The sequence below is a fragment of the Dermacentor andersoni genome, chromosome 5, assembly GCF_023375885.2.
Source record: "Dermacentor andersoni chromosome 5, qqDerAnde1_hic_scaffold, whole genome shotgun sequence".
NCBI classification, from domain to species: Eukaryota; Metazoa; Arthropoda; class Arachnida; order Ixodida; family Ixodidae; genus Dermacentor; species Dermacentor andersoni.
In genome coordinates, this window is record NC_092818.1 from 134749394 (window position 1) to 134765719 (window position 16326).

At 46.0% G+C, this 16326-nt stretch overlaps 1 protein-coding gene across 1 annotated transcript in view; it reads left to right on the forward strand.

Moving 5' to 3' along the window:
- Gpdh1 (Glycerol-3-phosphate dehydrogenase 1) overlaps nucleotides 1–12050 on the forward strand; it is a 38889-nt gene extending 26839 nt beyond the window's left edge. Inside the window, exon 9 of the mRNA XM_055071034.2 lies at nucleotides 7954–12050. Within this exon, the coding sequence (XP_054927009.1) occupies nucleotides 7954–7987 (34 nt within the window). The 3' untranslated portion in view covers nucleotides 7988–12050. The remainder of the gene's footprint in view (nucleotides 1–7953) is intronic.
- The last annotated feature ends 4276 nt before the right edge of the window (nucleotides 12051–16326 follow it).

Below are 16326 nucleotides of genomic sequence, written 5' to 3' on the forward strand. Positions count from 1 at the left end.
TGAAACACTACACAAAAGCAATAAGTTAAAAATCCTGCCTCAGGAAGAAAAACATCAGTAACAAGCAATTTTGAGGCTGATTCCCACGTTAGGGGCTTCGACTTAAGCCATCGGCGTTACCGTTGAGACTCCCCTTTTTGTAACGCACCTCAAAGGAATATTGTTGCAAAGCGAGGCTCCAGCGCAGGAGGCGGCCATTTTTGGGAGAGATGGTCTGCAGCCATTGGAGAGGGCAGTGATCCGTTTCAATGATAAACCTCGAGCCGGCTAGGTAACATGACAATTTCTGAACGGCCCACACGATACACGCACACTCTTTCTCGGTGGCGCTATACGCCTGCTCACGACTCGTCAGCTTACGACTAGCATACAGGACGGGGTGTTCTACTTCTCCATTTTCCCGTTGGCACAGTACAACGCCCATGCCTCGCTCACTAGCATCACACTGAACAACGAACCCTTTTGTGTAGTCGGGCGATCGTAGCACAGGCTGGCTTGTTAGGGCGCTCTTTAGGGCGCTAAAAGCTCTTTCCTTCGTCTCATCCCAGACGACTGTTTGCGGCTCTGTCTTTCTTAGAGCATCCGTCAAGGGAGCCGCGATATCAGAGTACCTGGGGATGTACCTCTGATAGTAGCCGGCGACACCTAAGAACGACCGAATATCGGTCTTCGTGCGCGGTTGCGGGAAGTCTCGCACAGCGGCCACCTTTATTTCAGAGGGGCGGCGACGACCCCGACCAATCACGTGTCCGAGGTAGACAACCTCGGCCTGTGCCAACCGGCACTTGGGAGCCTTGACTGTCAAGCCCGCATCGCGCAGGCGGGTTAGCACTGCCCGCAAGTGCGCCATATGTTCCGGCCAGGATGCGGAGAATATCGCTACGTCGTCTAGATACGGTAAAGCGAATTCTTGCTGTCCCCGCAACACTTTATCCATGAGGCTTGAAAAGCAGTATGGCGCGTTCTTCAAACCAAAACTCAAAACTTTAGGACGGAATGTCCCCATTGGTGAAATGAACGCCGCATACCTACTAGCCTCTTCTGTAAGTGGAACCTGCCAATAACCCCTGACAAGATCTAGGGTGGAAATAAACTGAGCGCTACTCACTCTCTCAAGGCGCTCCTCGATGTTAGGGATCGGATAAATTTGATCCTTAGTGATGGAATTAAGCCTGCGGTAGTCGACGCAAGGACGAGGTTCCTTGCCCGGTACCTCAACTAAAATCAAAGGGGAGGTATAATCACTCTCACCCGCTTCAATAACACCGAGCTGTAGCATTTTCTTTACCTCAGCCTCCATAATATCGCTCTGGCGGGGTGACACCCGGTACGCCTTGGATCGTACTGGCTCTGGGGAGGTAAGTTCTATGTCATGAGTAAGGACAGAAGTCCTACCAGGCCTCTCAGAGAACAGACCTTGAAACTCTTGTAAGAGCTGGTGTAGTTCGGTTTTCTGCTCAGGCGACAGCGATGCTTTACTTATTAAGTCACTAATGACTTGATCGGTGTCTTTCCTGTTTGTCACTGAGCCTAGTCCCGGAAGCTCGACCGGAAGCTCTTCTAACTTTCCCGCATCGGGAATTTTCTCTCCAGTATCTGGTGCCTTTAACGCTACAGGCTCAATTTTATCCCGTTCGGGCGTGCTCTGAATACCAGCTTGCTGCGCCTCTGACCCTTTCTCATCGTTCAACAACGTCGGCCCCGCAACTACCGCCTTTGCAGCGAGCTCCCGAACCTTCGATCTGGTTAAGGCCTGAACGCTAGCCTCACCAAACAAAAGCCCCTTCTCGCGCAGGAGGTGATCGGACCTGTTCGAAAATAGGTACGGGTACTGGGGGGGCAGCATAGATGACACTGCGGCCTCCGTCTCAAGTGCTCCGAAAGGTCCTTCAATAAGCACTTTTGCTACCGGCAGACACACGCTATGAGCTTCCACTGCTTGCTTGATCCATGCGCACTCGCCCGTGAACATAATGGGTTCTACGTAAGAGGGATGAACTACATCCATCGTGGCTGCGGTATCGCGAAGCACTCGGCACTCTTTCCCGTTCATGAGGAGGTCTCGCATGTAAGGCTCGAGAAGCTTGATGTTCTCGTCAGTGCTGCCTAATGAAAAAAACACGACTTTTGGTTTTGTTTCTGGGCACTGCGCCGAAAAGTGACCCGGCTTCTGGCACGTATAACACAGGCGCGCTTGCCTCGCCTCGAACCGCTTTCTGCGTTCGGCTTCGGCTGCCGCCGTCTCCTTACGTTCGGTCGGACACTGCGCCGAAAAGTGACCCGGCTTCTGGCACGTATAACAAACGCGCGCTTGCCTCATCTCGAACCGCTTTCTGCGTTCGGCTTCGGTTGCCGCCGTCTCCGTACGTTCGGTCGGACTGCTTTCACTCGCATCCGCACTACGTGTATCCCCCTTTGCTCTCATGGGTGTGAACTTCGGCCTCTCAAACTTGGAGCCAAATTCACCCTTTTGACCGTCCTTAGCTCCACGAGCCCGACGCGTCACAAACTCCTCGGCTAACTCAGCGGCTCTAGCCACCGTACTAACGTCTGGCCTATCCAAGACCCAGTACCGCACGTTCTCAGGTAACCGACTATAAAACTGTTCTAGCCCGAAACACTGCAGAACTTTCTCGTGGTCACCAAACGCTTTCTCTTCTTTGAGCCACTCCTGCATGTTTGACATAAGCCTGTAGGCAAACTCTGTATATGACTCACTTCTGCCTTTCTCATTTTCCCGAAACTTCCGACGGAACGCCTCCGCTGACAGCCGGTACTTTTTTAGCAGACTCGATTTCACTTTGTCGAAATCCTCTGCCTCCTCTCTCTCCAAGCGAGCGACTACGTCGGCCGCCTCGCCGGGTAGCAAAGTGAGCAAGCGCTGTGGCCACGTTTCCCGAGAGAACCCCTGCTTCTCGCACGTTCGCTCAAAGTTAACCAGGAACAAACCAATGTCCTCTCCACGCTTAAACGGCCGCATCAGGTCAGTCATTTTGAACAATACTCGTTCTCCTGCACCGTGTGCCTGACTTCCATTACGAGCGCGTTCCATCTCTATCTCGAGACGCTTCAATTCCAAAGCGTGTTCGCGCTCTTCTTTTTCTTTCTGCTCTATAAGTTCGCGCTCATGTCTTTTTGCCCGCTCCTCAATGGTCTCAAGGCATTCCGACAGCTCGTCATCCTCAGCTTCTAACTCAAGAATAGCCCTTAGCAGTTCTGGTTTTCTGAGTTTGTCTGAGACATCCAGACCCAACTCTCTTGCAAGCTCCAGCAATATCGGTTTGCGCAACGACTTCAAATCCATGGCTGCTCTGAATGCTGCTTTCTCTACTGCCTACTATTGTCTTGCCGCAAACTAACCCGGCAGCAACGACAACCCCAATTACCAGCTCTGTTTCTAACACTAACAAAAGCCTGGCAAAACTCAGAAGAAGAAAGTCCCGCACTCACCAAACCTTGCAGCCAAGAATTCCGCGCAGTCGTTCCGCTGCAGGCAACCAGTCATCACACAGGGCTCGTTGCACTGCTCCCGGATGGTCGTTGAGCTGCTCAGCATACAGTCAACCGCATCTCTTCGCTGCTGGCCTCCGTTGTCGCGATCTCACCGCTGGCAACCAGATGTTGGAATCGCACCGCTGGCACGAGTTGTTGGGGCCTCGGTGCTGACGCCCGTTATTGCCAACGGGTCGCAGGCCCCAAGGGTAGCGTTGGCCTGGCGGCCTGGGGCACTGGAAGCATCCGAAGGTCCCGGCAAAGCAAGAGAAGACTGGTAACAGAACAACTTGTTTATTCTAACATAGCAAAAGAGCGGCCGGTCAGGTCGACCGAAGTGGAGAGACGGGAGAGCACGTAACTCAACAGTACAAATCGGAGCCTCTCCTGGCGTCCGGGGGCAGCTGCTCTTATACCCTCGGCGTCGCGGTCCAAAAGAGAAGGTCACGGGATGAAGGTCACGGGATGAAGGTCACGGGACAGCGGAGCATGACCCCACGACGGCGCGAACTGTCGAGCCGAGAGACCTGCTGAACCGAGTGTAGTGACGCATCGCCAACCTTCACTTGGGGAGCTCCGCTCCCCTGATGCCGCGCTTTGACAAGCGTGGGCACACACACACACACACACACGAAGACACGTGGCACTGAAACACGCCTGGACACGCTTGGCGGGTAGGCGTTGCGGCGGCGTCGGACGGGCCAAAATGTCCGCCGCTTTGAACAAAGCCCCGGCGTCCGTTGCATCCGCGCCGGCATTACCGCGCGTTGTAGGCGAAACGTAACAGCGCCTCTCACAGGCTTCTCTTCTGCAATGCTGCCTGGGAGCAAGGACGCAGAATGCATCAGAATCATTTCACTCCGTGCTGTGGTCCCTGATGCCCAAAGAGCAGCATGCATCGCTGATTGCTGTGAAGACAGTACTGCATGAGGCAGTTTTAACATATAATGCTGGCTGCCACAGGGCCACCCAAGAGCTATGTTCATCAGTGGGGCTAACACCTGGCCACCTGGCCATCGAACGGCCAGCCGAGAAAGATTCTCTGTGCTTGAAAAAGGCCAAGAAGCAATCGCAGCTGGAAAGGCAGCAAAAGAAGAGAGTGCCTAAGGACATCTCCAGTTATGCTGCAGGGTCATTTTAGAGCAATATGTGCTCAAAACTTTCAAAGCTCATTTTCTCAAGATGACTTTTTTGGCTGGTGAGGCTGCTTGTTCCAGCCATATCTCTATAACCGCTCATCAGATTTCCAGAAGTTTCTTTTTATTGTGTATCTGAATAAATTTCTGAGGGCAAGACAAGCCCATTTTTTTAATATATCGTGTCTGTGATTTGTGAAATTTAATCAAAATTTGATTGATAAAATCTTAATCACCAACACTAAATTTGGTGGTCTGCTAAAATTTTTCAGCAAGGAAATTTAAAAAAAGGGCTCTGTCTTGCCCCGAGATATCCATCTGGGAATCATCATAGTGAATTTCACAGTTGCAGCACCTTTTGAAAATTCTCCAGGCCGGGAATGAGAAAACTATGTGCACCATTCTGACATATTGCTGTAACTTGAGAACCAGTGAACATAACTGCATGGAATTTTGTAGTTCTGCTAATGCTCTTGCTACGAGTCTATCCTGAAATGTTCATTAAGATATCTCAATAAACAAAAAAGTTGGTATTCGAGGGTAGCCTCCCCCCTTAAAGCCACAGTGTTTAAGTAAATATCTTGTCAGCTCCAAAACTGACAAAAATGTGACTCGCAGGCCTGCTGTAGCCTGCTCTGTGAGAAAATGTGCACAGGATATCCTTCCGGCCACGACTTCCCCCTCCCACTTGGTTAACCAGTACAAGAAAGAGGCAAGAACTCTCTCAAGTCCTTGCTTCCCACTGCGATGCCTTCTTTAGGATGGTTCAGATTAAGTGCGTCGAACAAATAGCTATATTTCAATGTAAATTCTACTGTCCCTTTAACGTTCTCCAGTCCAGTTGCTTTTCTCTGTGAGTAAAACTCCAACCCATTGGCAACACTTCAACTGAAGAGCTGGGTAGCAAGCTTTACTCGCATTTTCTCACAGTGTCCATAGGGTTCAGATGAGCATATGTAAGCTTGTGGCAAACACGCAAGTGTCCAGGATGCTTCCTGTCCTCAGCAAACAGCATATCATAGTGTGCCCACTGGACACGACCACCATGAAGTTCAAAACCTTCTGGTCATGCAAACGGTTCCGCACACACTTCATAAGATGTGGAGCATCTGAAGAAACAAAAATGCTGCGCTTGTCATCAGCAAGCTGCGTGAAGGAGCTCTTGGTGTAGTTTAGACTGACACTTACACCAAACTCTTTCCACATATAGCAGTTCATGGCTGCTCCTTCACACACCATTGCATCAACACACGACTGCATCAAAGTGCCAGCCTCCTCCAGCACAAAGGCAGCTTTCAAAACCAGTTGTGCAAGCACTGTTCCTTTTGTTGGTCCTTCGCTGGCAAACCCACCAAAGTCACTGAACCCTACATAGGTCATTGATTTCGAATGCACATGCATTTCGTCAAAAACCAAGATACCGTGGGGCTGATACTAGTCTTTGGTCGCCATCTTCCTTTTAAATGCAGCAGGAAACCTGCTATCAAATCCGCATTTCACCCTGATCACGCTAAAATATTTCTGCGCTGTTGTCACACATGGAAGAGGGAGCACATTGATCTCGCATAAGAATGTGTACACTGATGGCCTTTGTATATATACCATGAGGCACATCAGCAGCCAATCTTCAGTGTAGCGGCGATTTTCCTTGTTGGCGAGCCTTGCTGCAGCTAAGTATTCCTTGACTGCAGTTAGCTGCACATTCGGAAGTTCAAGTTTGCAAAGTTTGGTCTCGAGCTCTTCCTCAGAAATTTTTTGCAGGCATTCACAGGCCTCCTTTAGCTGCAAAGAATGATCCTGAAAACGGTGAAGGAGGCGATTTTTCAGTCTTTTCAGGGCATAATTTGCCTGACGCAGAGCAGCAAGTCTTTCACTCTTTTGTTGGGAATGCAAAACACTAATGCTAGCTGGCCTTAAGCTGCTCTTCAATGCTCTTGTTTGGTGGATTCGCAGAGTGTCCGACAGGCTGAGGCATTTTTGGCAAACTGACACCTCTGCACTCGGGAAGAATTCACATTCCTTGTGGCGCTGCTTGCTACTAATGTCGTTGAAGGCACTCTTTGGTTCTGCTTGAGGTTATTCAGCAGTGCTTCGTTCACCAGCACAAGTCTGATATCTTGCAGGTGATGTAGAAAGGACTTTACACCCTCAACTCTTGACAAACTGTTTGAATGTTGCAGCTCTTCTTTGGCAACAGACTTGCCCATCAACAATGCGTGGACCTCCATTCTCTCGTCTGTCTCAACAAGCTGCAGGGTGGTAAACAAACCACCGGCACCAATATTCTTGGGAGGACATGCTTCCACTGTGCTTGGCACTGCAACCTCGAGTGCTGACTTTGAAGAGTGGTTCTGGGGAGTTCTAGTTTGCGTCAGCTCTAGGAAAACGGTGCTGTTTGTCTCACCCATTTTATTGTGATGATATCTCCACGATTTGGAGGGCAGGCATACACGCGCCGGGTTATCGAACAACATATCAGAAGTTGAAGGTGCCACTGCCACAGAAGGCCCGGCTTCCTCTTGAACTTCACTTGCGTCTGCGCATTCATCACCGCGCACTGGTACCGACGGCATGCAAGAATCCTGGATCTCACCGAAACTGTCTCAACTGCAGCTGGCACACGAACTATTTTTCTTTTCCATGGGGCGAGAAGCTGGCCGCTTCAGCTGGCCATTTCCTGGCTTTCGACGTTTTAGACAAATAAGCAGGACAATCGAAAAACGTCATGGGCGTGATGTCTTTTACCAATAATGCGCGAAGAGGCATGCTTACCAGGATATGTCCATTGTTCTCTGCTGTCTATGTTTTTGCAACAGTGTGAGGCTCGAAATGCGACTCACGCATGTAGTCCGTCGCCTGCAGAAGACAATCCTTTCTTGGGATGGCGCGTTGCCACACGTTTAGTTGCTCCTCCACTGACACTCCTTCCGTCATTGAACCAGCAACGGGCACAAATTCTTAAGGCGATTGTTTGTTTCACCTCGTGTACCATCCTCTCTTTAAAAAAAATGACGAAACTTACTTTCAATATGTGTCCCATAGTTTCTTGGGCTGTGCGTCTATATACTGGAAATGAAAGTGTTTTGTGTGAACAGTGGGACTCATTCTGAAGAAGAAAGATTGGGAGAACGTTACTACCTAGTACATCTGCAGCAGAGTCAACTAAGACATTTGTAGTGGTTGGTTGAAGTTCTATGCTTCTCTGTGAAGATGTCTACGAAGTTCTATGCATTTCACCTCTTACTGCTCCTTTGTAAAGTGCATGTGTCATACCCGCTGCATATTCGAAAGTGACTACAATCATGACAAACTTTTGCCTTTTCAGGAACCCTGAGTTCGAGTTGCCCAGCCACTTGTAGGCTGCCTAAGTCGAAGTTGCATTCAACCGGACAGGAAAAAATGGGGAGGTTACTTTTTGTTGATGTCGCTTGTAATTGCTCACTGCATCTGCAACTTCCAGTCATGCACAGTGAAAGATTGGTGTGTGTGTTTGTGCTATCTTTTTAAGACATAAGAAACAATGTCAAATATAAAAAGTCAATATTATAGCTTATCCTCTTGCCTATCGCACACTGATGGTAAAGTGGCGACACTTGTTGCAAATTAGGTAATATATTTTAATTCCTTTCGTTATCAGCCATGTACAGACAGTGGCAAAAGTATACAGGTTGTGGGATCTGAGAAAATGTCAAATTATTGTGTAGTTTGTGACTGTAGCCAGTACAGTCACACAGCACTGTGATGTTCTACTACTATACTAGTATAGTAGTAGAATATACTAGTACACACTAGCTGCAAATCCAGATACTGGAGTGTGCAAATGTCCAACCTTTTACAAGATCCAACAGTCTGTAAACATTTGACGTCGACTGTACCGTGTATTCCCATTTGCTCTGAATTTCTTACTATATTCCTGTACAGGTAGCTTTAGTCAATCAGCTAGTAAGCTACCTGCGCACTGCATCAATTTTTCACCTAGCAATCCAGACTGTGTGTATTTTTGCAGGTTGCAGTTCTAATCAAATCCTGATGAAAACTGATTTTGATCTTTCAAAGTACTTACCTTTGCCATCTTGCTATTTCAATGAAGTTTTGTTAGGGATAATCTTTATCGGATCACATTTATAGACTTTAAAAGAATACAATTTTTTTAAATTCTTTTCTGTGGAATAACTAAAGCAAAGCACCATTTTGTGTTTTTCTTTTTGTTTGCTTTTTTTTGTTTGCTTTTTTTGTGTGTGGTTATGTGGCTACCAGGGTAGGGTGCCTTGCATTAAGCTGTAATGTGCTAAAATGGCCATGCCTTGAAAGCTTGAGCTGTGCACATTTAACCAGTTCTTGACTAGTGCTTTTCATATTGCTCTTCAGATTTCTTTAATTTTTTATATATATTAGGTGCTTTTCTTTGTGCCATCAGTGTACTTATTACCTCATAAAGGCTAAAGGTCGACTTAGTCATACATTTACTGTTGTAAACACAGGTATTCCTAAATGTTTAAGAGGTTTGTTGACTGCTATGTTGTAAGAATCATGCTATTTCTTATATCTGATACAAACGAAAATTGCACCTGAATGTGCCTGTCAAAGCATGCTGCCAATTCCCTGTGCACGGCATCAATGTGCTCATCACTTTTTGTGCCTTAGGTAGGGCTGGGTGGTCATTTAACCTCCTGATTAATCAAATGATGTTTTTACTATAGTTCATATTTTAGCCATTTATAATTTGTTGGAAGTCAGTGTTTCAAAATGAGCTAAGTGTGCTGTTTTAAAATTCTGCATGTGCTTTTTTGTAACGCTATCTCTGTGCAGGTAAACAGCTTTCTATTGCAGCAGTATATCAAGTGCAGTTATTGTCCTTCTTTGCTAACAGCCTGTTAAGGAAAATGTATCGGTTGAAAGTTTAAAAACGGCAAGGGCCTCAAACACTTGATCCGATCTTAAGGACAGCTACAGGTTTAACAAAATAAACCTGCATTCCTGCTGCAGTTACGATTTAATAATTGGACTGATCGTGTTCATTAATTAATTCGTCAATTTATCACAATTTGGTTCACACAGGGCATAATATAACATTAATAAAGAGATATCTGAGCAGGTTCACCCGGGATCAAACTAGCAATCTTGCTTTCAAGCCCAGCTTTCTGACCATTACTCCACAGCTGCTTTGGGCAAGCAAATAGATAACAGTACATTAGCCCTAAAGTAACGCAGACTTTTTCATAGTGCTTTTCTTGAGCTTAATACTACAGCGTTGATCAAGCCACAGTACCAGCAGAGTTGCAAGCACTGCAATGCTCTTCCATTGCATTACTGGTGTTGGCATCGCTGCGTGTGCTGTCTGTGAGATTTACCCCTTCTTAAAGCAAATGTAAAAAACAACAAAACGATCGCCTGGAGCACAGACAAACCATAAAGGCCATATTGTGGAGGACTCTCTAACCAAGCATGTCTTGTATGTCCTGCTTGCAAATATATGCTTATTCAGACTGAAAAGCCGCTTAGCATTGTCTGGAAGTTTTCACGAGTTCTTGAAGGGCTCTTCTTGAGATTGTGTGACAGCCTCTAAGTGCACTGAGAAGCTGGGAATTAATGTCATGCTGTGCAGTAATTGGTATACAGGAACCAAAGTGTCACTGAAGCATTCTTTCCCTTATTTAAATTTAGATATGTATGTAAGTCAACATGGTCGTGTGTAATTGAACACTTAAATTATGCATTTGTGAGCTATTGGTACATGACTTGGAAAACAAACAACACCAAAAAATGAGACTAAATAATCTGAACAGTGCTCTGTCTTGCTTCTTGTTTATTCCTGTTTCCTAGGGCTGTTTGTTTTCCAGCTTCTTAAAAGCTGGCCGATAATTTCGTTTAATACTATTTCTATCAACACCCAGCTCTACCTGTACAATGTGTTATCATGCTTCACAATTACTAGGTAGTTAGACTTCTGTGCAATAAATTGTGTTCTCGGGTTTGTAGAATGAAGATAAGCAAAGCACGCAGTGTATCAAGTTGTGCCATAGTGTGCGAGTAAGTTTCTTAGATGTGTGCATTTCACTATGCTTGAAGGGAAAAGCTTACAGACTGCACAACCTGTGATGAAAAGACTGGTTTCTTGATGGCTCAATGGCTAAGGTGTTCTGCTTCTGGGAACAATGTCGCACACTTGATACCTGGCCATAACAACAGTGTTAAAGGGGGCGGAATGCAAGAAAGATCCTGTGTTCCCAAATTTAAGGACACGTTAACGAAGCCTAATATCTAAAAATTAATTTGGGACATTTCACTGCACCCACCATGGTAGCCCAGTGGCTGTGGCGTTGCGCTGCTGAAGTCAAGGTCGCGGGTTCAATCGCGGTTGTTGCAGCTGCATTCTGATTGAGGTGCAGTACAAGAATGCTCATGTACCAAGTATTCGGTGCTGCTTAATGGAACTCCCAGTGGGTCAAATTAATCCAGTTGCCCCAAAGCGGCATGCCTCAAGATCAGATCGTGGCCATGGCACCAACAAACCCAGAATTTAATTTAATTTAATTAGGCCTTCGCTGCAGTCTCTCGTAGCCCATGTGTTGCTTTGGGATGTTAAACTGAATTGAACTAATCACTCAGTCGTGAACCAATCAAAATTTTGTAGCTTTTGGATGCAAGATATTATGAAAAGCTGTGTATCTGTGCCTGCACATGTGACGAGATTGTCGTCACAAACAGAAAATGGAAGAAATGTGATGTCAAACACGTCTGCAAAAATTTATTTTTTCCTCTTTTTATATATTACTCTTATTGGCACTGCCGATATTGAGGATAGACAAATGAATAAATTGTTATGGCACCCTTTAATATCATGCTTCTTGTCATATGCGCTGAGGAATTTTGTTCACAGCCTCATCGGTCTGTAATCTTTTGCCTTCAATAATGCCCATCAGAGAACATGTTTGTGACCTGAAAAAGTGACCTGATAAAAGTGTGTTGATTGTTTTTAGAAAGATTATTGTGTTGTGACTGTGAGGAATCGTAATACAATGTATGTTAAAGAACTTCAGTATTTAGAGATCATGCATGATTGAAGGTGTAAGGATTAGTTTACGTAACATGTATAACGTCATTTTATCAATGCTCCTACTCTGGTGCCAAATTGCACCAAATAATATTTCCTGTACCATCCTGATGGAAAAAAAGATGATAATGGTGATGCTTATTCAACCCCTTTGAAGCAGGGTGAGGACAAATAGTCCTCTAGCCTGCTTGGTTTAATCAGGTTTCATGTCTGTTGCTATCTAGCCTTGTGCCTATCTGACCTCAACCGTAACTTTCATATTGAAAACCTCTATCACTGTATTATACCATTACCTACACTTGTAATGACTGCGATTCTATCAATCCCCTTTCTGATTTTCTTTGAGCAATACACTTGTTGTCTCTTTACTTAACTCGATTTCTGACCAGTTATTCCTTCCACATTCTTTGAATCCCAACACTCCTGGAAGGTGGACACTGCCTATGGGACGATATTGCATGCCTGCCAATATTGCACCAGTGTGTGCCAAAATATGCGACTGCGCAAAATGTCTGGCTGCAATGGTCTACAGGCATGCGTAGCACGCATGACTAAAGCGGCTGAATAAATCGAACTCCCCATTATCTATACGTCACCAACCAATTATTCAGGCTCGACAGGGCCACTAAAAGTCTGAATAATTGGGAGTCTGAAATATTCGAATTCGCAAAACATGTGACTTTTTCCACAAGTGGTTGAAAAAGTCTGCCGTATCTCAGATTATCACTTTTGGGGATACTCCTGCAAGATTTTGCGTGACTATTGACCCTTTTCGTGGTGATCCTACGGGCGCTGCCATGTTTGACCACGTGGTGACGCTTCCATTGGTTGCCTCAGCTGCTTACGTTGCCTCCGTGTTTACGGTGGATGTGTATGACGCTGGTGTGGCTTAGCAAACCTCTGTTTTGGGTGATATCGTAGACAGTGACTGGGTGGACGACACGAAGCTTTGGCCACAGCTTCAGAGAACATGTAAAAGTGCTTTTCGAGCTGATTGAGCTATGTCCAAATAGTGCTTGTTCTAAAAGTGGGGCTAAATATTTGTTCCAAGCTGCCCAAACTTTCTGCTTATGAATTGCATCGGGATCAGTGCGTTTTGCTCTTCCTTCCTTATTTGGCAAATACCTTGAAGCAGCAGCTTGTCATGTTTCTTACTCAGTAAAGTTCCTTGGTGCAGTCAACATCTGATTATTTTCTGCCTAATCGCTGGCGGGTGTGCTCAGTTCTGATAGGTTTGTTGTTATTGCGCACAAGGCTTGAAACGTAGCTGTTCTGTATATTGTAATACCTTGTAGCAAAGATGTATTATCGCTAGTAACTTGCTTACTCTTATGGACTGCCTTGAAAAATTCAGCTTCGACCATTTGTGTGCTGTTGGCATAGCCCGTCTTTTATTGTGCATATAATGTGCACATATATTTAAGTGTGTGCCCATTCACTTGTTCTTGACATGTTGTCAACAGAGTGGGCGTGAGTAAGATTATGTGCCAGTTGGGGTAGATGTGTGTAGATAATGTGCACAAAACTTACTATGACAGGAAGCGGCACTACTCCCATTGTCATAGTTTAATGAGCAGTACTCACTCTTGCCTACGTTCTGGCATTGAAGTCCTTTCTTTGGAGGTTAGCGATACAATGCTGGTGGATGAGCGAAGTCTTTTATTCTAGGGCAAAGTCATGCATTGCAAAGGGCCGACAACACAGGCTTTCCTTATGTAGCAGCGGTCCGTGAGCTTGGTCGCACAGATTCATTCCATTCCTTAATATGACATTCACTATTTTTGCAGCCAACTACTGTATGTGTCTTCAATCCACCGCTCCACAATTTGGAGCACGATTGGAGCTCAGTGTGTGAACGAAAACTCAGTTGCGTTTCCAACAGCTCATCACACAGAAGCAAGGTAGAAGCGGTAATGGTTTCCTATTCATGCGCTGTTGCTGAGGCCACGGGCAGCACACCACCAAATGCCATCTCCTTTCTCTAGAAAAAAATGCTCTGCGAAAGAGGTCAATACTCTGTTTCACCGTAACTTAGCAAACAGCAAAGGCTGCGGGATCTCTGCACTCCACGCTGAAGAGAGCCATCTGCTTCTTAACATAGTTCTTGGAACGTAATCCGTATGTGAGTGCGTTTTTTTTTAAGGGGAGTCTCTCTGTTCAAAACACATTCTTTTTTTAAATATAAGTACACTTGAAACATGATTGCTTTTTCTTTTGAAACGTACATGTGGCACCACCTAGCTTTCCAATTTGGGAACAAGAAAGTTAAGCTGATGGACAAGGAGGGGATGCCAAATATGCAGGCACACATGGTGCATACATTATTTAAACTCGTGTGTCTAGAATATGTGCACTGGTTTCCTTTTTCCTTTCTTTTCTTTTGAGAGGATGACAGCTTTCACTTCAGCCTGCCGTGGCTGCAGGCGGAGTGATACCCTGGGAGAAGTCGCGTGGCATTCTACCACGATACTATTGGCCCGCAGCTTTCCCTGTTTGCCAAGTTACGCAGTGTCGGCTTTGCTAGATTCAGTTTCGAGGAGATGACCAGCAACATGACTGATGACTATGCCGTGGCGATGCCAGTGACATATTAAAGCAAACGCATCACTATTTCCGTTCAACTGGGCAGTCAAACTGGCACACAGTCGTGCAGGTGGAGTCTGAATTATTGAACAGCATGCCTTAAGGTATCCAAAATTTGTCATTTTTTTATGCATTAAGTTTATGGGCCAGTGACGGTACAGCGAAGGAGCCTAAATAATCAAGTATTCTGAATTATTCGGGTCCGAATTAATTGGTCGGCATCAGTTATGCACCAGCCAGTTGCCGAGCAGAGGCTCCAACTTTATGAGAAAAAACTATTAAAAGTACCTGGTGTCATCTAAAGCAATGCTTGAACATTACCAGGGGCTCATCAAGGCTGGCTCAGATGAGGATTGATGACATTCAGTCTAGCTGGCCAAGTGTTTCTGGCTGATGCTAACTGTAGTCTTGCTAAAAACATGGCTAAGCTGGCAGCTGTCAAATAAAAAAAAAATTTGATAAGATGTATTAGGCAGTGTCTGAGCAGCTTCACTCAATCAGAAGTAAATGAGTCTCCGTAGGCTGTGTGAACAGGTTGCCTTCTGTTAAATTAAAGGGATACTCAAACTTAGGTTTGCCTGTTTTTTTTTTAATCTAGAGGCTGAGCAACATTGTTTTACAGCAAGTCAATACTTTGTAGAATGATGCTTGTCAATTTTAAGTGTTCCAAAGTACAGTGGAACCCCGTTCATACGTTTTTCACCGGACCGGGAAAAAAAAACGTAACAGCCGGGAAAACGCAACAGTGAGGAAAGCTCCGAAAATGAATTAAAAAAGTGCAGCTTCAACTATAGACAAGTTATTTCCACAGAGTGCGCTTAGGACTTAAAAAAGTCTAGAATGGTGGCTTGCCGTTTCTTTCGCTCGCTAGAAATCGCCACACGTTTCTCAATACCCTGGAAGGCCGCATTGCTGTCAGCGTCGCTGTGAGGTGCGACGTACCTGCGGAGGAGGTCCAGAGCCGCGACGGCTTCTCCAAAGCTAGGATTTGGCAACTCCCCGGCATCATGCGGCTCGTGCTTCTTGTCGTCACTGCGCCACGGCAATGGCAACGGACCAACGAACGAATATCCGCGGGAAATTTTGCCCTCTTTGGCGTAATCATGCTAACGTGCTAACGACTGTTTAGTATTACTGCGAAGCGCGCGCGTCCGAGCAGCCCGGTTGCGCGCAGCGCGGCGTGGGAGAAACGTAAACAAGAGAGGAGAGCAGGCCCGATAGGCGGAGCAACGCCACGAGCAACGCCAACTTCCAGTTTCACTTTAGCTTCACAAAGAGTGACGTCAGGGCCTCTCCTGAGTTTCCTTCCTCCGTGAGTCGACCCGTCCAACAACCATGCGGTGACCGTAATCACAGTGATGATAGTAAGATCATTTTTCACGAATGGCCACTTAGTGGCGGCCTCATGCGGCCTCTCGAACTGGCGTGCGGCTTCTTACAGCCAGTTCCATAGCCAAGCCCGGCCAAGCCCAGCCAAAACTTGTCAAAAGCCAAAATGGCGGTTGGAGCGCGTTGTCTACTTTAGCCCAGGCGGGTTCGGGGTGCTAAGTTGCGACGTATCATGCGGGAACGTTTTCACAGCTACAACGTAACAGCGGGGTTCCTTATACATTGGATCCTATGGAAGCTATGCCGGGACCGGATGAAAACGACGTAGCAGCCGGGAAAACGCAGCAGTGAGGAACGTAACAGCGGGGTTCTACTGTAGTGCTCCATGTTTGACATTTTGCTGCCCCAAATATTGCTCCAAATCTCAATTCATCAGTGGCACCATTGTTTCATGCTTAAATTGCTGTGTATTTGAGCTGTAAAAGTACATTGCACTGACATAACAAGAAGCTACACTGTTATCAGTTATATTAAAGGTTGCTTTATTCTTATGTGCTATATTGACAGGGGTAATTGGAGATCGCAGGGAGATAGATGCCTTCATCTTGCAGTGGACATAAAATATACCGATGGTGGTGGTGATGATGATTATATTCTAAATGTGTTGTAAAGTTATTAAAATCCCTCTGCAGATTGGAGCTTGTGGAGTAGCAATATTTTAATACAAGTATT